We start from the raw sequence: 22,197 nt of genomic DNA, 5'->3' as shown, positions 1-22,197 counted from the left end.
CCTTCAAATAACACACATTCTGTCCTACATTGGCCTACACTCACTCCTCCACTATATCTATGGAGTTAGCCACGAGCCACCTAGGCTGAACTTCAAATGCATCCTCTTCTCTTCATCTCAATGATTATGTAGCCCCGTCCCACCAAATAAGGAAGAAAAGTACAAGGAATCGCTTAATTTTACTTGTTCGAACAAACACGTCACAACTGACAACTGCCAGCCCCGTTATCTCTATAGATAAAACACTAAGAGGAGTACACATGTTGTAAAATAAAAATATTTTTTCTAACTGAAGTGGCATGGCATAAAGTAGACATAGAACCACAGTTTAGTCTTCTATAACGTAATAGAAACCTAAAATATCTATTTATTATTGACTATTTTAGAAAAGGGGACTACTGTGTTTTTGTGCTTAGTGCCGGAGTAATCCAATTGTACTCTGCTTGTACCAGCACAAAACTGTTCTCTCTGACCTTTTTGAAATGCATCATTTCTCCACTTTCCCTCAATGTAATGACATTGTTGTCTGGTTCGCTGAAGGACACTTCCGTCCGTTTATGGCAGTATTGGGCATGGATGCAGCGCAGACCAGCAGCTAGGGACATCCCCAGTACTACAGAGCAACCCAGAAGGATGCTCAGCTGTGTCATGGCAAGATGCATCCCTCTGCCCTTTTCTCCTCCTTTGCCATAAATGCCAGTTTCATGAACCGTCTTTGTCACCAGTAGAGATGTACTTTCCTCAACCTCAATATTTTTGCTAGATGATGCAGATTCTGGTTGCTGCAAAAAATTTGCCGCCACCTCATTGGTGGGTTTGTGTGCTTGCTCTCCTGTTGTTGATGGAGGCAAGAAGTGGTTTTGTGACTCTTGTAAAGTGAACTCAGTGGTATCCACCTGTATATCTTGGGTTGGTGAAGGTGAGATAGGGAACCCAGAAAGTAAATCAGGAGGCAAAGATGATGTTGGTGAAGGCAATCTAATATATGAAGACACCACCTGAAAAATAATGTAAAAAAAAAAATAGCAAATTGTTTGCTTTTTCTGTTTTTGGATATTGGTATATTTTGGGGGGAATAAACATTCATACATGCATTGGAACTTATATATCGAAACTAGGATGGAATGGCGTCTGCCAAATTAATAAAACAAACATATCTGAGAGAATGGGTGCACCTAGCGAGCCAAATTAAGTACAGTAAACCCCCGTTATATCGCGGTTCAGTTTTCACGGTCCCGGAATTTTTTTCTGTAAGACCTATTGCTATTGTTTTATTAATTAAATCATTGTTAATTCAATATTTTTTGGTTTTCCATTGCTCTTGTCTGTCTCTCAGTATCTTTTATGCGTTTAATTGTGTTTCTATTGTTTTAAAAATTCGTTTAAAGACCTTAAAATGCTTTTAAAAGTACAGTGAAAGTTATAAAAACATGCCTAGGCTGTATTTAAATAGGGTATTTCTATTTCGCAGATTTTCACTTATTGCAGGTGGGTCTGGAACATAACCCCAGCGATGGAGGGGGGTTTACTGTAGTTTGATTAGTGTGCCAATTTCTAATAGCGTTGCATCGGTTTGCTACAAACTACCAAAAGTCTTGTCCGTCATTTCTATAGTAGAAACCCTTCTTAAAAGTACACCAGATGGAAACTGATGTCCGAAAATGAGAAGGTAAGAGTTTCATTTGATAATGTGCATGTAACGTTTATACAGGTGTAGTTTTATCTAAGATCTCTTTCAAATAAGTGTCAGTTCTTACTGTCCATTGACAGTAGAACAGCAGATGACAGGCTAATGGAACAAGCTATTGCTGCCTTCTTTTATATTTTTTTTGTAATTGCTGAACAGTAATTGTACATTGTACATTGTAATTGTACATTGCGGGATGAGGCTGCAAATGCGAGCCAGTTGCCTTGCTCGTTGTTCCGGTGCAGCCTGATTGATCTCAGTGTGCAAGTTTGCCAGTCAATGCCTCCTCTTTTTACTGCCACCCGGCTGCTCAAATGAACGAGTTCTAAAAGTTTTACATTGTTTCATATCGATGTTCATGATTTTCATTATGAAAAAATGAATTAAATACAGTGCCTTGCGAAAGTATTCGGTCCCCTTGAACTTTGCGACCTTTTGCCACATTTCAGGCTTCAAACATAAAGATATAAAACTGTATTTTTTTATGAAGAATCAACAACAACTGGGACACAATCATGAAGTGGAACGAAATTTATTGGATATTTCAAACTTTGTTAACAAATAAAAAACTCAAAAATTGAGCGTGCAAAATTATTCAGCCCCTTTACTTTCAGTGCAGCAAACTCTCTCCAGAAGTTCAGTGAGGATCTCTGAATGATCCAATGTTGACCTAAATGACTAATGATGATAAATAGAATCCATCTGTGTGTAATCAAGTCTCCGTATAAATGCACCTGCACTGTGATAGTCTCAGAGGTCAGTTTAAAGCGCAGAGAGCATCATGAAGAACAAGGAACACACCAGGCAGGTCCGAGATACTGTTGTGGAGAAGTTTAAAGCCGGATAGGGATACAAAAGATTTCCCAAGCTTTAAACATCCCAAGGAGCACTGTGCAAGCGATAATATTGAAATGAAAGGAGTATCAGACCACTGCAAATCTACGAAGACCTGGCCGTCCCTCTAAACTTTCAGCTCATACAAGGAGAATGCAGCCAAGAGGCCCATGATCACTCTGGATGAACTGCAGAGATATACAGCTGAGGTGGGAGACTCTGTCCATGGGACAACAATTAGTCGTATACTGCACAAATCTGGCCTTTATGGAAGAGTGGCAAGAAGAAAGCCATTTCTTAAAGATATCCATAAAAAGTGTTGTTTAAAGTTTGCCACAAGCCACCTGGGAGACACACCAAACATGTGGAAGAAGGTGCTCTGGTCAGATGAAACCAAAATCAAACTTTTTGGCAACAATGCAAAACGTTATGTTTGGTGTAAAAGCAACACAGCTCATCACCCTGAACACACCATCCCCACTTTCAAACATGGTGGTGGCAGCATCATGGTTTGGGCCTGCTTTTCTTCAGCAGGGACAGGGAAGATGGTTAGCCACTTTACGACTGCTCACAGTAATATTACTGCGGCAGAGTGGCTCGTTATCGTCTGACGACGTAGTACTACGTCGTCAGACACTCCCCCTTCTGGGCGGCGCTTTCGCGCCGCCGGAGGCTCGCTCCCGCTGTTTTCATTCACAGCGGGAGTCGGGCCAGGGGAGGAGCAGCGGCAATCGCCGCTGCTCTTACCCGATCGTCGGGATCGAGTCTGGAGATCCGCCCGCTGTGTGTAAACACAGCGGGCGGATCTCCATAGTGACAGGGAGTGACAGATCGGACTGTTCAGCATAGCTGGACATCCGATCTGTCCATGACTCACTCAGTCACCTCCCCCCCCACACATCAGTAAGCACCAGGCATACATTAACCCCTCCCTCTCCAATAAAATTAACCCCTTCCCTGCCAGTGTCATTTTTACAGTAACAGTGCATATATATAGCACTGATTACTGCAGTAATGTCACTGGTACCCCCAAAAGTGTCAAAAATGTCAGTCAAGGGTCCGATCTGTCCGCCGCAATGTCGCAGTCCCGCAAAAAAAAAAAAAAATCGCAGATCGCCGCCATTACGCGTTAAAAAAAAAAAACACCAAAAATGACAGAAATCTTTCCCTTTGTTAGTAAACGCAATAACTTTTGCGCAAACCAATCAAAATACGCTTATTGCGATTTTTTTTACCAAACATAGGTAGCAGAAAACAAATTGGCCAAAATTTTTTAAAAAAATTGTTTACATTTTTGGGGGGAATTTCATATAAAAAAATGTTAAAAATATTGTTATTTTTTCAAAATAAACGCTCTTTTTTTGTTTATAGCGCAAAAAGTAAAAATCGCACAGGTGATCAAATACCACCAAAAGAAAGCTCTGTTTGTGGGAAAAAAAGGACGTAAATTTCGTTTGGGTACGGCATCGCACGACCGCGCAATTGTCAGTTGAAGTCGCACAGCGCTGAATCGCAAAAAGTGGCCTGGACGGAAGACAGCAAAATCCTCCGGTGGTAAAGTGGTTAATATTGATGGGAAGATGGATGGAGCCAAATACAGGACCATTCTGGAAGAAAACCTGATGGAGTCTGCAAAAGACCTGAGAATGGGACGGAGATTTGTCTTCCAACAAGACAATGATCCAAAACATAAAGAAAAATCTACAATGGAATGGTTCACAAATAAGCATATCCAGGTGTTAGAATGGCCAAGTCAAAGTCCAGACCTGAATCCAATCGAGAATCTGTGGAAAGAACTGAAAACTGTTGTTCACAAATGCTCTCCATCCAACCTCACAGAGCTCGAGCTGTTTTGCAAGGAGGAATGGGAAAAAATTTCAGTCTCTCGATGTGCAAGACTGATAGAGACATACCTCAAGCGACTTACAGCTGTAATCGCAGCAAAAGGTGGCGCTACAAAGTATTAACTTAAGGGGGCTGAATAATTTTGCACGCCCAATTTTTCAGTTTTTTATTTGTTAACAAAGTTTGAAATATCCAATAAATTTCGTTCCACTTCATGATTGTGTCCCACTTGTTGTTGATTCTTCGCAAAAAATTACAGTTTTATATCTTTATGTTTGAAGCCTGAAATGTGGCAAAAGGTCACAAAGTTCAAGGGGGCCGAATACTTTCGCAAGGCACTGTAAATATTATTATCTATATTAAAGAAGCTCAATGTGAATGTTCAAAATTAAAATGAAAAAAAAAAAAAAAGTAAAGAAAATATAGAGCATATAATAAAGCTAAAAATACTAAATTATGTACAGTATATATCATTTTTGTTAGATAACTGGCAGGTTGAATTATGAGGTAACCAGTCAGGTTTTTCCTCACACTTGCTCTTCTTCTCTGAAACGTAAATGCCCATAATATTTGGCACATTTATACGTCTAACGTTTATGTGATCAATATTGTGAACTTGCCAGAAATGCAAACAATGCAAAACTTAGATTTGGAAATTATTCTATGAAAAAAAAAATAATAATAATATTCTCACGTCAATTCCTGTCTGACAAAAACACATTTGGTTGCAAGATAGTAATTTATTTATTTTTACTACTTTGTGCACCAAAACATTTCTTTTAAATCTCTATTCTGTGTTTATGTGTTTCCCTATGTGCAAATGAACAATCTACTTACATTATATTTATTTATTAAATGCAACCTCTCTATTCCTTTTAGAAAAAGGAGCACTTTTCTATGATGTATAAAATAATAGCAAATATCAGTCCAAATAGCTTTGTCCGGTTCTGTCACATACAAGTGATATATGGTGTTGCTAGTTACTGTGATCTTACCTCACTTTCATGTTGACAAGAAGGACACAGGGTTGGTGAAGGTCCTTGAGGATCTTTCTGGTTCCTAAGGCAACAATCACAAAACTGTTAGATGACTCTGAAGCAACCAAATATACGTTTTCTACATACAAACAATATTACAAAGGTAATTATGTCATACTGAAGGCAGCAAGTTGTTAGGGTCCTTTATAAATCACTAAATATTCTGTTATTTACCTGAGGTATGGTCAGATAGTAGCCCAGTTGCCGCATGCATATGCAAAGATAAAATGCATTCATTTTCCTCCTCTTACTCAAATGTTTCTCTGAAGCTGGTAATAAAAATGAAGCAGTAGGCATGCTGAGATGTGCTAAATAGTTTCAAGTAATTACAAGTCGACCAAGGCCGTTCATGCTACTAATTACATTTTACTTAAAGGATAAGTAAACTTCCAAATGTTCTGTACCCTCTTGTCCCCACTTTTCTGAGGCAATATAGACCGGCTTCCCCGCCAAACCTCTATACTTACCAAGATCTCGGCACTGAGGCCTACCACAGTGTTTACATACCTCCTGTCAGCTTCATTACCTGATGTCAACATGTGTGCAGTAGAACCTCATAGATTTTTATGGGGCAAGTGACATACAGTAGTTACATAGTTAGGCAGGTTGAAGAAAGACACAAGTCCATCTGGTTCAACCAATTAAAACAAAAAAAAAAATAAAAAATACAAGGAATAGAAAGCCTCCATATACAGAATCTTATGCACAATACGAGTCAGAATACCCACAAAGTGAAACTCACAGTGATTCCACTAGGCAAAATATACATTGAAAAGATTTTAGTCAATTTGGCTTCTTGTCAGCTCCTGTTGAGAAGTTAACGGCATGAAGCTGATTCTAATGACCCTGCAAAATCTTTAAAAATTAGCAACCAGCAGATAGACTTGTCTTTTGCTATGGTCAAATAATAAATTACAATTTCATAATGAGCACCCAAAGCATCTCTTTAGATGTGCAAGTATCTTCCAAAAGATGGAACAGTAAGTGCAAGTAAACCAAATTCCTCTGTGATATTTTATGGAACACGCTACATGTAATTTGCCTCAAGTTATGTGCAGACTGATCTTTATTAGGTTTTGTCATATACTGTACATATTGTGATATTTGGGGGCGATAGCTCCAAGGGATCACGTGCACAAGCCAGGTAAACTTAAACAAAACGTGGTTTATTTTCTTCCACAACAGAAATAAAGCTTCCAGCAGCAAACAGTTCAGAAAACAGGTATAAAATAAAAGTCCACTTAACTCCAGCATAAATGGTAAATGAAAATATGATACCGGCTTTTGGCACGGGCTTGTACCCCAAGTATGCAGTCCCAAGCAGCCGTCAAGTCTCCAGCCACCATGCAGCAAACAAACACTTGTCTTTAGCAGTTCAGTCTCCCAGGTGTATCTCTAGCTCCTTACTCTCCCACCCCCACTGACACTACTTCCTGTCTTTAAGAGCTGTTCTCTCTGGGAGAGGGCTTAACCCTTGCCTTTCTGAGATCCCATACTTCCCTTACAGGGACCACAGTCCAAATATTGGTGCAATGTAACATCCATCCAGGACCCAACCTCTATGACCTCCACATACCCCCCCCCCCTCTGCCTCAACGCGGAGGTGTTGGAGGCACCATTAGACACCATACAATGGACTCGGGAGAGCGCATCGGCATTCTGATGCTGTCTACCGGGCCGATGCTCTACCATAAAGTTGAATTCCTGGAGGGACAGGAACCACCTCGTCACCCTTGCATTGGTCTGCTTGTTTTGTTGCATCCAAGTCCACGGGGCATGGTCGGACACCAGGCGAAACTTCCTACCCAGCAGGAAGTAGCGCAGAGAGTCTAGTGCCCACTTGATGGCGAGACACTCCCGCTCCACCACAGCATAGTTTCTCTCTGCCGCTGTCAGTTTCCTACTGAGAAAAACTATGGGGTGCTCTTCCCCATTGACCACTTGCGACAAGACCGCACCCAATCCAGCATTCGAGGCATCCGTCTGTACTACAAACTCCCTGGAAAAATCTGGCGCTACTAGCACTGGATGCTCACACAATGCTGTTTTAAGCTTCTGAAAAGCTTTCTTGGCCTCTGCATTCCACGTTATCATCACGGACTTCCTCCCTTTTGTTAAGTCCGTCAAGGGGGCCGCAATAGTAGCAAAGTTGGGGACGAACCTTCGATAGTAACCAACTATGCCCAGAAAGGCCCTGACCTGTTTTTTTGTTAGGGGGTGGGGCCAGTTCTGGATGGCTTCTACCTTATTCATCTGGGGCTTTACTAGTCCCCTACCCACAATGTACCCCAGGTACTTCGCTTCCTCCATCCCAACAGCTGACTTCTCTGGATTTACAGTAAACCCTGCTCTTTTCAAAGAGTCTAGGACAGCCTGGACCCGAGATAGATGGGACTCCCAATCAGTGCTGAAAATGACGATGTCATCCAGATATACTGAAGCGTATCGTCCATGGGGCCGTAATGTTTTGTCCATAGACCTTTGAAACGTGGCTGGGGCGGAGTGTAAACCAAATTCATTCTTTTATATTGCCAGTGGCCTTCTGGCGTGGAAAAAGCTGTTTTTTCCCTGGCTTCCTTGGTGAGGGGAATCTGCCAATACCCTTTGGTAAGGTCTAGTGTGGTAATGTACCGGGCGGGACCCAACCTCCCAATCAATTCGTCTACCCGGGGCATCGGATATGCGTCAAATTTTGAGACTTCATTACGTTTTCTGAAGTCATTGCAGAATCGCAGAGTGCCGTTGGGATTTGGTACCAGAACGATAGGACTTGACCATTCACTTTGCGATTCTTCAATGACGTCAAGTTCCAACATTCTCTTTACCTCTTCAGACACTGCTTTCCTATATGCTTCTGGGATGCGATAGGGCTTTAAGCGGATTTTTACCTTGGGCTCTGTAACAATGTCATGCTCAATTATGTTGGTTAAACCTGGCAATCCTGAAAACTTCTCTTTATTTCTCTGCAGGAATTCTCTCACTTGTTGGCTTTGGGACTTAGTCAAGGTGGCAGCGACCTGCACTAGCTCAACTCCTGCAGGGTCCTCTACAGTGACCCTTGCCACAGCGGATACCTGATCTCGGTCTCTCCAGGGTTTTAGCAAATTCACGTGGTAGATTTGGTAGGGTTTCCTCTTCCCCGGTTGGTGTACCCTGTAATTCACATCACCAACTTTTTCCACCACCTCAAATGGACCCTGCCACCTGGCCAAGAATTTGCTTTCTACTGTGGGTATTAACACAGCTACCCGGTCTCCTACCTGGAACTGCCTTATCCTGGCGGACCGGTTATACACCCTCCTCTGGGCATCCTGTGCCTTTTGGAGGTGTTCCCTTACCAACGGCATTACTTTTGCCACCCTCTCTCTCATTTGGGAAATATGCTCCACCACAGTTTTGTGTGGTGAGGACTCACTTTCCCACGTTTCCTTCACCATATCCAGCAATCCGCGGGGTCTTCGCCCATACATTAGTTCAAATGGCGAAAAACCCGTGGAGGTCTGTGGAACCTCCCGGATGGCAAATAACAAGGCCAGGAGTAACATGTCCCAATCTTTGCCGTCCCTCTGGACCACTCTTTTTAGCATGGATTTTAAGGTCTTATTAAACCTCTCAACAAGGCCATCTGTCTGTGGGTGATAGACGGACGTTCGCAACTGTTTGATCTGAAAAAGTTTGCAGAGGTCCGCCATCACCTTAGACATAAACGGGGTACCTTGATCCGTCAGGATCTCTTTGGGTAGCCCAGTGTGTGAAAACATATGGAACAACTCTCGGGCAATAGCCTTAGAGGTTGTTTTCCGTAATGGGACTGCCTCCGGATACCTGGTTGCGTAGTCTAATACTACTAATATATATTGGTGTCCCCTCGCAGATTTTACTAAGGGCCCCACCAGGTCCATAGCAATCCGCTCAAACGGGACCTCAATTATAGGCAAAGGAACTAAGGGGTTCCTATAGTGTGACACTGGTGCTGTTAACTGACACGTGGGGCAGGAAGCACAGTGCCTCTTTACCTCTGCCTTCACGCCTGGCCAGTAAAACCGGTCAGTTATTCTGGCCTCTGTTTTCTCCGCCCCCAGGTGTCCGCCTAATGCGTCATTGTGAGCTAAATCGAGGAGCTTTCGCCGATACGACTGGGGAACCAGCAACTGTTCAATAATTTCCCCTCGGCTTTCAGTCACTCGATAGAGCAAATCCCCAATGAACGCAAAGTGCGGAAACTTTTGTTCTGCCCCTGGTATTTGTGGGACTCCATTCACCACTGAAATCTGTTCTCAGGCATTGACCAAAGAGGGATCCTGTAACTGGGCGGAGCTAAATGCCCCCTTGGATATGTCCAGGTCTGGGTGCACTGGTCTAGGGGAAACCTCCCCTTCAGCCTCCCCAAGGGGAATCTGCAGTGGGGAGAGTTCCTCCTCATCTTCCCCCAACATGACCTGTAACAGAGAGTCTTCCCCCCCTCAGGGGTCAACTCGGGTTTGATACCTGAAACATGAACGTCATCAGTCACATCAACATTTTCTATTATACCACTACCACCCTTAGGTGATTCAAAGCTAATGGGGTGTGTTGTGGGCAGTTCTGGACCGGACCCCTGAGACTTTAGCCCTTCAGGCCCCACTGTCTCTAGTTCTCTGGGCCACCCAGGTAGTCCACTCTGCACCTGGTTCCATAGTTCAAGGAATAGTGGACAATCCCGCCCCACTATGATATCGTGGATTATGCGGTTTACCACCCCTACTTCCTGTGTCACTGAGGTGCAACCATAAGAAACAGTCACAGGTACCAAGGGGTACTCCCTGGTGTCCCCATGGATACATACAACCCGAAGAGTCTTACTCACAGGGCCGAGTCTCCCGATCACTCTAGCGTGGACCAGTGTCACCATACTCCCAGAGTCCAGTAACGCCTTGGCCGGAAGGTGGTTCACCCAAATCTCGCATTCAAATTGTCCTGCGGTTAAATCGAGATGGGTGGTACATGCTAGTTGGGCATAGAAGGAGACTCTCCTGCCCACCCCACATTCCATGGGCTCCTCCTGAAGCGGGCACTGCGCCCGGGTATGGCCCCAGGATCGACAACGCCAACATTGTAGGTCTCCCATTTGGTTGCCAGGGGCTGATCTCCGCGGATCTGGCGAAACTGAGGTAGGGATGCAGGTTCCCGGGTCTGGTAGGGCTCCCCTCCTGGATGCTGCAGCTGGCCGTCCTGCCCTTGATGTGGGTTCCCGTCGATTGGCAGGTCCGAGCAGATCCTCCACCACGGTATACCTTTCAACCAACTCCACCAACCGGTCGACTGTTGCGGGGTCTCCATGGCTTACCCAGCGTTGCAGGTCATCCGGCAGGGACCGCAGGTACCTGTCCATCACCACCCGTTCCAGCATTTGTGGGCCAGACAACGTTTCTGGCTGCAGCCATTTTTTGACCAGCTGCACCAGTTCATGCATCTGAGACCTCGGTGGGCGGTCAGGTTGGTACCTCCAGCGGTGCACCCTTTGGGCCCTAACGGCTGTAGTCACCCCCAGGCGGGCCAGGATCTCAGCCTTCAGCCGCTCATAGTCTTTAATGTGTTCCGTTGGAAGATCAAAGTACGCCTTTTGTGGGTCACCAGTAAGGAAGGGGGCGATGATGCCAGCCCATTGGTCACGGGGCCATCCCTCTCGCTCCACTATCCTTTCAAAGGTAAACAGAAAGGCTTCTACATCATCATTTGGAGTCAGTTTCTGTAAAACATGGCTGGCTCTCCCGGCTATTTGGTTGCCAGGGCCAACAGCTACTTGCTCTCGCCCTTGAGCTAGCTGTTGTACTGCCTCCTTTAAGGCCGCCACCTGCGTTTGTGTAGCCTCCTGCTGGGCTGTAAGATGGGTGACCAGCAAGCGGGTAGTCTCCTGCTGAGCTGCTATAGCCTCCTCATGGCGACGGTTCGCTTCTATGGAGGCTTGCTGCTGGGACACAGTGGCTTGCATTAGCGCCTTGATAACCTCCTCCATGTCTTTTTCTGCTGTATGCAAAGACTTCACCCACGACATGCAAATGGGTACACTGTCTCTTTAAGGTCACTTTGCAAATCGGCTTTTTCGGTTTAAATGCACTGCCCGCATCCGAAACACCAGTTGTGATATTTGGGGGCGATAGCTCCAAGGGATCATGTGCACAAGCCAGGTAAACTTAAACAAAATGTGGTTTATTTTCTTCCACAACAGAAATAAAGCTTCCAGCAGCAAACAGTTCAGAAAACAGGTATAAAATAAAAGTCCACTTAACTCCAGCATAAATGGTAAATGAAAATATGATACCGGCTTTTGGCAGGGGCTTGTACCCCAAGTATGCAGTCCCAAGCAGCCGTCAAGTCTCCAGCCACCATGCAGCAAACAAACACTTGTCTTTAGCAGTTCAGTCTCCCAGGAGTATCTCCAGCTCCTTACTCTCCCACCCCCACTGACACTACTTCCTGTCTTTAAGAGCTGTTCTCTCTGGGAGAGGGCTTAACCCTTGCCTTTCTGAGATCCCATACTTCCCTTACAGGGACCACAGTCCAAATATTGGTGCAATGTAACATCCATCCAGGACCCAACCTCTATGACCTCCACAATATACAGTATCTTACAAAAGTGAGTACACCCCTCACATTTTTGTAAACATTTTATTATATCTTTTCATGTGACAACACTGAAGAAATGACACTTTGCTACAATGTAAAGCAGTGAGTGTACAGCTTGTATAACAGTGTAAATTTGCTGTCCCCTCAAAATAACTCAACACACAGCTATTAATGTCTAAACTGCTAGCAACAAAAATGAGTACACCCCTAAGTGAAAATGTCCAAATTGGGCCCAATTAGCCATTTTCCCTCCCTGATGTCATGTGACTCGTTAGTGTTACAAGGTCTTAGGTGTGAATGGGGAGTAGGTGTGTTAAATTTGTTGTTATCGCTCTCACTCTCTCATTCTGGTCACTGGAAGGTCAACATGGCACCTCATAGCAAAGAACTCTCTGAGGATCTGAAAAAAAGAATTGTTGCTCTACATAAAGATGGCCTAGGCTATAAGAAGATTTCCAAGACCCCAAAACTGAGCTGCAGCACGGTGGTCAAGACTTTACAGCGGTTTAACAGGGCATGTTCCACTCAGAACAGTCCTTGCCATGGTCGACCAAAGAAGTTGAGTTCATGTGCTCATATCCAGAGGATGTCTTAGGAAATAGATGTATGCAGAGGTTGAAAGGGTGGGGGGGTCAGCCTGTCAGTGCTCGGACCATACGCTGCACACTGCATCAAATTGGTCTGCATGGCTATTGTTTCAGAAGGAAGCCTCTTCTAAAGATGATGCACAAGAAAGCCCACAAACAGTTTGCTGAAGACAAGCAGACTAAGGACATGGATTACTGGAACCATGTCCTGTGGTCTGATGAGACCAAGATAAACTTATTTGGTTCAGATGGTGTCAAGCGTGTGGCGGCTACCAGGTGAGGAGTAAAAAGACAAGTGTGTCTTGCCTACAGTCAAGCATGGTGGTGGGAGTGTCATGGTCTGGGGCTGCATGAGTGCTGCCGGCACTGGGGAGATACAGTTTATTGAGGGAACCATGAATGCCAACACATACTGTGAAATACTGAAGCAGAGCATGATCCCCTCCCTTTGGAGACTGGACCACAGGGCAGTATTCCAACATGATAATAACCCCAAACACACCTCCAAGATGACCACTGCCTTGCTAAAGAAGCTGAGGGTAAATGTGATGGACTGGCCAAGCATTTCTCCAAGCCTAAACCATATTGAGCATCTGTGGGGCATCCTCAAAACAGGAGGAGCACAAGGTCTCTAACATCCACCAGCTCTGTGATGTTGTCATGGAGGAGTGGAAGGGGACTCCAGTGGCAACCTGTGAAGCTCTGGTGAACTCCATATCCAAGAGGGTTAGGGCACAGCTGGAAAAAAAAAAATGGTGCAAACACAAAATATTGACACTTTGGGCCCAATTTGGACATTTTCACTTAGGGGTGTACTCTCTTTTGTTGCCAGCGGTTTAGACATTAATGGCTGTGTGTGGAGTTATTTTGAAGGGACAGCAAATTTACACTCTTATACAAGCTGTACACTCACTACTTTACATCGTAGGAAAGTGTCATTTCTTCAGTGTTGTCACATGAAAAGATATAATAAAATATTTACAAAACTGTGAGGGGTGTACTCACTTTTGTGAGATACTGTATAACCAAATGCAAATGTTTTAACCATTCTGCACTACTGCTAAAATTCCAGATCTTGCAGGGAACAAAAGCAAGGTGGTAGGATAATCACATGCACAGGCATAAACACTGCTCAAAAAAAAATCAAAGAAACACTTTGAAAACACATCAGATCTCAATAGGTAAAAATATCATGCTGGATATTTATACTGATATGGACTGGGTAATGTGTTAGGAATGAAAGGATACCACAGTGTTTGCTGGAAATGAAAATTATCAACCTACAGAGGGCTGAATTCAAAGACCCCCTGAAAGTCTAAGTGAAAAAATTATGCAGGAGGCTAGTTAAACAGACCTAAACCTAAACTGACTGAAGTGCAACCCTCGTGACGTCGGATAAAACGAAACATAATGTCCAATAGGTGTTCTATTGGATTTAGGTCAGACAAGCATGGGGGCCATTGAATGGTACCAATTCCTTCATCCTCCAGGAATTGGCTGCATACTCTCACCACATTGTCATGCACTAGAAGGAACCCAGGACCCACTGAACCAGTATAGGGTCTGACAAAGGGTCCAAGGATTTCATTCTGATGCCTAATGGCAGTCAGGTTGCCATTGTCTAGCCTGTAGAGATCTGTGCGTCCTTCCATAGATATGTCTCTCCAGACCATCACTGGCCCACCACCAAACCGGTTGTCAGGGATACCACATGCAGGCATCCAGCAAGGGTGATCAGATCAGTTGGCTGCACCAAGGAATCAGGACCCAGATGGATAAAGATGTAAATAAGTTTATTAAGCAAAATGACACACTCCAATACCAACACCAGTGACCATAAACAAGTAAACAAAATATAAATGATAACAGTACAAAACCCCAATAGAACCTAACAAACTATATACAAAAGGATGGAGCAAACAATAGCAGGACAGGACAGGGACAGGAGACAAGGAAAGCAGGGAGCCAAGTACAGGAAGCAGGGTACAGGGAACAGGATCAGAATACAGCATTCAGGATACAGGTTTCAGGATACAGGTTTCAGGATCAGACAGGGACACGGCTAGCAGAGAAAATACTGAAGCACTGAGCCTCAGTGAAGGGCGGGCTTATATTCCCTCAGCAGTCCTCAGGTGCAGCTTAATTAAAAGAACAGTCCAGCTGCTGGGAGACACCCGCTGGTGGGCCCTGGAACTGCGCCCCTCAGTTCCAGAAACAACAGTGCCACCAGCAGGTGACCCACGTAATGACACTGATCCTGACAGTTCCCCCCCTTTAAGGAGCGGCCTCCGGACGCTCCATTGTGGTTCTACCCCGAAAATCCAAAAAGGTCTCCCCTCCATGTCTGTGGGTCTTCTAGCACTCTCTAGGCCAAAGGCCTTTAACTTGCCGGAAGGCGTGCCACCAGAGTCCAGCAATTGATCATGCGCCCCACCACCAGGGTCTGGAAGCCGTCTAGGCACCCCACAGGTCAAGTTCCTGAAGAGGCGTAACATTAGGGATACACCTGCCCTCATTGCAACACACGTCCCAACACTGGGACTGAAGGCAAGCTGGACATAAAGCAGGGGAGCGCCAGCGGCATGCAGGATGTCCGGCAGTGGCACACCAGGCTGGGCAACAGACAGTGGCACATGAAACAGGGCGGCAGACCGTGGCTCAGCGGGCACTGGATCAGCAAGCACTGGGTCAGCGGGCACTGGAACAGCAAGCACTGGGTCAGCAGGCACGGTAGTGGTCACCGGAACAGCGGGCACGGGATCAGCTGGCACCGGATTAGTGGGCTGAGTAAGAGACACCGGATCAGCAGGCACCGGAACAGCAGGCACTGGGTCAGCAGGCACTGGAACAGCAAGCACTGGGTCAGCAGACTGGGTAGTGGTCACCAGAACAGCGGGCACGGGATCAGCTGGCACTGGATTAGCGGGCTGAGTAAGAGACACCGGATCTGCGGGCACCAGAACAGCGGGCACTGGACCAGCAGGCTCAGTAGGAGGCACCAGATCAGCGGGCACGGGAACAGCAGGCATCAGAACAGCAGGCACTGGATCAGCAGGCTCAGTAGGAGGCACCAGATCAGTGGGCACTGGATCAGCAGGCTTAGTAGGAGGCACCAGATCAGCGGGCACTGTAACAGCAGGCACTGGATCAGCAGGCTCAGTAGGAGGCACCCGATCAGTGGGCATTGGAACAACAGGCATCAGAACAGCGGGCACTGGATCAGCAGGCTCAGTAGAAGGCACCGGATCAGTGGGCACTGGATCAGCAGGCTCAGTAGGAGGCACTGGATCAGTGGGCACCGGAACAGCAGGCATCAGAACAGTGGGCACTGGATCAGCAGGCTCAGTAGGAGGCACCGGATCAGTGGGCACTGGATCAGCGGGCACTGGAACAACAGGCATCAGGACAACGGGCACTGGATCAGCAGGCTCAGTAGGAGGCACCGGATCAGTGGGCACTGGATCAAAAGGCTCAGTAGGAGGCACCAGATCAGCGGGCACTGGATCAGCAGGCATCAGAACAGCAGGCTCAGTAGGAGGCACTGGATCAGTGGGCACTGGATCAGCGGGCACTGGAACAACAGGCATCAGAACAGCGGGCACTGAATCAGCAGGCTCAGTAGGAGGCACCGGATCAGTGGGCACTGGAACAACAGGCATCAGAACAGTGGGCACTGGATCAGCAGGCTCAGTAGGAGGCACCAGATCAGCGGGCACTGGATCAGCAGGCACTGGATCAGCAGGCTCAGTAGGAGGCACTGGATCAGTGGGCACTGGATATGCGGGCATCAGAACAGTGGGCACTGGATCAGCAGGCTCAGTAGGAGGCACCGGATCAGTGGGCACTGGATCAGCGGGCACTGGAACAACAGGCATCAGAACAACGGGCACTGGATCAGCAGGCTCAGTAGGAGGCACCAGATCAGTGGGCACTGGATCAACAGGCTCAGTAGGAGGCACCAGATCAGCGGGCACTGGATCAGCAGGCACTGGATCAGCAGGCTCAGTAGGAGGCACCCGATCAGTGGGCACTGGAACAACAGGCATCAGAACAGCGGGCACTGGATCAGCAGGCTCAGTAGAAGGCACCGGATCAGTGGGCACTGGATCAGCAGGCTCAGTAGGAGGCACTGGATCAGCAGACACCAGAACAGCAGGCATCAGAACAGCAGGCACTGGATCAGCAGGCTCAGTAGGAGGCACTGGATCAGTGGGCACTGGATCAGCGGGCATCAGAACAACGGGCACTGGATCAGCAGGCTCAGTAGGAGGCACCGGATCAGTGGGCACTGGATCAGCAGGCACTGGAACAACAGGCATCAGAACAGTGGGCACTGGATCAGCAGGCTCAGTAGGAGGCACCAGATCAGCGGGCACTGGATCAGCAGGCATCAGAACAGCAGGCACTGGATCAGCAGGCTCAGTAGGAGGCACTGGATCAGTGGGCACTGGATCAGCAGGCTCAGTAGGAGGCACCAGATCAGTGGGCACTGGATCAGCAGGCTCAGTAGGAGGCACCAGCTCAGGGGGTACTGGATCAGCAGGCTCCGTAGGAGGCACCAGATCAGTGGGCACTGGAACAGCGGGCATCAGAACAGCGGGCACTGGGACAGCAGGCTGAGAAACAGGCACCGGATCAGCAGGCTGGGTAACAGGTATAATTGTATGTGTTGGGAAAAATCTCCTTTTCTTTTTAGGTTTAGATACAGGAATCTTGCTAGTGGTTGCAGGGCTATGAATAGATTGTGAAGTAGATGGAAGTGAAATGGCAGTATTGGGAGATGGTGGAGGTGGAAAAGGAGAGACAGTTACAGAGGAGAATTTCTGAGTGGTTGCTATGGGCAACAGGGTAGTAGAGGAAGTTTTCACAGGGTTAAATGCAGGAAAAGTGCAACTCGTTAAGCCAGGATATGAACAAGCAGTGGAAAGCAAACCATACCTAACTGCAGCTGTGGTTGCTACGGGTAACGGAGAGGAGAAACTTTGAGAAAACTGGTGTCCAGAGGCAGAAGTGGATTGGTGTGAGTTAGCTGATGCTAAATTGGAAAGATCTGACCAGGTTTGCAGTAAGGCCTGAACAAAACTCAATTTACAACCCCCTTGTCTGATTAGAGAATATACAGCAGTCATGCAATCCAACAGGGCCTCTGGAGAATACACTGAATAATGTTCAATAAAATAGGGTTTATCATCTTCCAAGAGCCACACAAGAGATACCACCTGAGAGACACTAAAAGGAGGAGAATAATCATCACCACCCTTAGGGGTATTAGATAAAGCCAACTCTGCACAGAGCTGAATAAGTGGCTGAATCTCTTTGAACAAAACTCTGCCTTGGTCAACAAACGAGTGGGCCAGACGGATGCATTCCAACAACTGCTCGCTAGTGTAAGTTTTCAAAATTTGGCGACAATATTCCCTGTCTTCTGTTACAAGCAAAGAAAAATAAAAGACCTCCTCTGACTGCATCTTGCAACAACCAGAAAATTCCTAATTCCCAGGTGCAACCGATCTGATCGTTAGTGGCTTCAGTATTCTGTCAGGGATACCACATGCAGGCATCCAGCAAGGGTGATCAGATCAGTTGGCTGCACCAAGGAATCAGGACCCAGATGGATAAAGATGTAAATAAGTTTATTAAGCAAAATGACACACTCCAATACCAACACCAGTGACCATAAACAAGTAAACAAAATATAAATGATAACAGTACAAAACCCCAATAGAACCTAACAAACTATATACAAAAGGATGGAGCAAACAATAGCAGGACAGGACAGGGACAGGAGACAAGGAAAGCAGGGAGCCAGGTACAGGAAGCAGGGTACAGGGAACAGGATCAGAATACAGCATTCAGGATACAGGTTTCAGGATACAGGTTTCAGGATCAGACAGGGACACGGCTAGCAGAGAAAATACTGAAGCACTGAGCCTCAGTGAAGGGCGGGCTTATATTCCCTCAGCAGTCCTCAGGTGCAGCTTAATTAAAAGAACAGTCCAGCTGCTGGGAGACACCCGCTGGTGGGCCCTGGAACTGCGCCCCTCAGTTCCAGAAACAACAGTGCCACCAGCAGGTGACCCACGTAATGACACTGATCCTGACACCGGTCATGCTGAATGATGTTTCAGTCGGCAAAATGTTCTCCACTGCTTCTCCAGACCCTTTCACCTCTGTCACATGTGCTCAGGGTGAATCTCCTCTCATCTGTGAAAAGCACAGGGTGCCAGTTGCGAACTTGCCAATTCTGGTGTTCAATGGCAAATGCCAATCGAGCTCCACAGTGCTGAGCAGTGAGCACAGGGCCCACTAGAGGACATCAGGCCCTCAGGCCACCCTTATGAAGTCTGTTTCTGATTGTTGGGTCAGAGGCATTCACACCAATGGTCTGCTGGAGGTAATTTTGTAGGGCTCTGGCAGAGCTCATCCTGTTCCTCCTTACACAAAGGAGCAGATAACAGTCCTGCTGATGGGTTAAGGACCTTCTACAGCCCTGTCCAGGTCTCCTAGAGTAACTGCCTGTCTACTGAAATCTCCACCATGTTTTTGAGGGGAGACCCAGCAACACGTCTGGCAATGGCACGTATTAATGTGCCATCCTTGAGGAATTGGATTGCCTGTGCAACCTCTATAGGGTCCAAGTATCGCCTCATGCTACCGGTAGTGACACTGACCCTAAGCAAATGCAAAACTAGTGAAAAACAGTCAAAAAGATAAGTTGGGGAAAAAAATGTCAGTTGCCTCCACCTGTAAAACCATTCCTGTTTTGGGGGTTGTCTCATTGTTGCCCATCTAGTGCACCTGTTGTTAATTTCATTAACACCAAAGCAGTTAAAACTGATTAACTACTCCCTCTGCTGCTTAACTGACCAAATTAATATCCCAGGAGTTTAACTGACTTGATTCTATACTCTGATCAAAAAGTGTTCCTTTAATTTTTTTGAGCAGTGTATATATATTTCTGCCAAACGTTCTAGAACATCCCCATTTTTACAGTTGGTATTGAGATTTGAACAGTTCAAGTCCAGTGAATAACCTGAAATAGTACAAAGGAAAGCAGTAAACTGTCGGAGGGGGGGGGGGGGGGGTAAGTTTAGTTAACAAAAACTGAAAAATAATGTATATTTCAGAATTATACAAAAAAAGCCCCTTTTTAAGGGAAGAAGTAATGGGTTAACAACTTACAGCTGTTCTGCATCAAAATAAGTAAATTAAGCCTTGAAAGTTTATGCTAACAGTTCCTACAAGTGTCACAACTTTTCTTTATTACCTACAAGCTCTTTGTATAAAATCAGTGTTCACACAGACTGTGTTACTACACCCTCCTAAGCAATATTTGGACAGCACTGTACTGCAGGAAGTAGTATATTGCCCTCAAAATGGTGAGGAAAATGCAATTAAGAAAGGAAGACAGACCATTAAAATAAAACCCTTAAAAGAGTAGGTCTTTCCCTTAGAGGAATTTTAGGAAAGAAAGCCAAGGTGTCAGTGAGTATAGTTTCACACACTATCAAAAGGTACTTGGAAACTGGAGGAAACTCTGACAGGAGGAGGTCTGGCAGACCTAAAGTGGCAACAGAATCAGAAGACCAGTTTCATAGAGTCAACAGCTTAAATGACTGGCAGTTTATCAAGGCAACAGCAGGTTCAAGCATAGCTTAAAACTAACTGATCAAAGTAAGCAAGTTTCAATTTGAACTACGAAGAGAAGACTTCCAGGTTTAACAGGTCGAGTGGCATAAAATAAAATAAATAGAGTGCTTTTCTTTTTCTCACTATTTGTGGCCTATATGTTGCCTATAGCAACCAATAAGTATTTTTCTTTCTCAATATGTTTACCATAGTAACCAATTAGCATTTTCCTTTAAAAGTGGCACAGACCACTTTTTTATTATTCACTCTTAGGAGAGCCGCCTTAAATAGCTATAAAGCTCTTATCCTCATGCACAGCCGACAATCTGATAACATAGCCCAAGGGTGGGTAACAGAGCTGACATGGTGAGGCACCAGGAAAGGAATATTTTGATAAGTATTTAATAGGAATTTCCCAGGTGCCTCACAATTTCACTAATAATGAGACCTACATAGTAAGAATACAAAACAATATGGCTGGGTTCTGTTTAAGAAAAATGCTTTACCTAAACATAAGCGACGGCAATAGACAAGACTTTTTCTCCTAAAGCACTATGGGAATCTGCTGCCTTATTCAGCTTGCAATAGCTGATGAATGTCCTCTTCAGATAACGAACAAATTCAGAAAATAATTTACAATAAAAAAGTAATGATAGAGTTGGGCTCATGTTTGTAGAATCATGGCTGCAAAGGGTCTATGGACAGAAGCCACTCACTGGCTTACCATGATAATCATCGAATTGACTTCATTTTGAAAGACTTTACCTATAAGATGATATTGAGTCTCTTGAGGTCTAACACTGGCCCGTAGCCCCGAAGGTTTGTTTTTTTTACCAGGGGTTGACTAAAACCCTGGTTCTTTCTCTCAAGGCAGTACTAGAATAACTGCTCCAGTACTGTGTAGCGAGGTTAGATCCATGAGATCCAGAAGGCACACTTTCTTCTTTGGAGACTCGAGTACACTGGTTATTTACAAAAAATCTTCTGAATGTAGAGTCTAAACTCCGAAGTATAGCCTATTAAAGTTGTTGTTGATATCCAATAGTCTTTCATATTGTCCACCCAAACCTTCCCGAAGTGCTTCAACCTGGCTACTACCAGTAAAGACTGGGTGGGCCTCATTTCAGAAAGATTTTCTTCCCTGTCGGGTACCAATGACTGACTTTGCTTTGCTTATCTTGAGAAATGAACTCTGTGTCCCTCTCTAGAAACCTATGATATATTCCTTTCTGGGCTTGTAAGATTTTGCTTCTCAAGTTTTGAAATGCTGCCTCTCGCCTGGAAAGAACTACTGCTTCCTTCATCTATTTTGTGGGATCAGAGCAGATTTGCCTCCTGTTATACTTTTAATTGCTTCCTCCAGAGTATGTTCAAAAAAATGTCTTTCCATCATAAATAATGGAGCAAAACCGATCTTAGAGGGTCTAAGCCTTAATGCTCTTCTAGCTGGTATTAGAAGCAACTCTAAAATAGTTTGGAGTCGGACCAGGTCCATGGATGATATTTGATATCTGACATGGCTGTATTGATGACTGCCTTATCTAAGTATGTATTTAGAGCCTCTTTAATGTTGTTTAATCACATTTTCAAGGCTGTTAAAAAAGTGAGGACTATGGACGTGGCTGCTGCCACTGCATACATTATACTGCATAATATAATGGATAGATTTTAGAACACCAAAATCAATACCCATAATATTTCTGTGCACCTCCTTACTGGAATGTAGGAGGACATCAGGCCTAGGGGAGAGCAGCAATAGCTTGATTTAAATATACCACAAATGCACCCAGGGCTTTTTGTATTCTTCCATCCTTCTTCCATCTAGACTCTACCTAACCTGTGGTCTAGGGAGGAAAAGAGACAGAAAACAGAAACTAAAAACAAAGAAGAGAAATTGCCATGGGCTGCCCTAACAGTGCAGCAGTTTGTCAGAAACCAAGTACCCTGTCAGTGAGCGCCCAAGATAACATCC

General features: G+C 45.4%; 1 protein-coding gene across 1 annotated transcript in view; it reads right to left on the bottom strand.

Moving 5' to 3' along the window:
• Positions 1-274: 274 nt before the first annotated feature.
• Positions 275-22,197, bottom strand: part of REELD1 (reeler domain containing 1) — an 84,563-nt gene continuing 62,640 nt past the window's right edge. Inside the window, exons 6-7 of the mRNA XM_082274433.1 lie at positions 5,362-5,425; positions 275-998 (exon numbers count right to left, since the gene is read on the bottom strand). Coding sequence (XP_082130559.1) covers positions 396-998; positions 5,362-5,425 — 667 coding nt within the window. The 3' untranslated portion in view covers positions 275-395. The remainder of the gene's footprint in view (positions 999-5,361; positions 5,426-22,197) is intronic.

The sequence above is a fragment of the Pelophylax lessonae genome (assembly GCF_965119305.1).
Source record: "Pelophylax lessonae genome assembly, chromosome: 1".
NCBI lineage: Eukaryota > Metazoa > Chordata > Amphibia > Anura > Ranidae > Pelophylax > Pelophylax lessonae.
The sequence above is the reverse complement of the archived record's forward strand: the minus strand, read 5'-3'. Positions and strand labels throughout refer to the sequence as shown.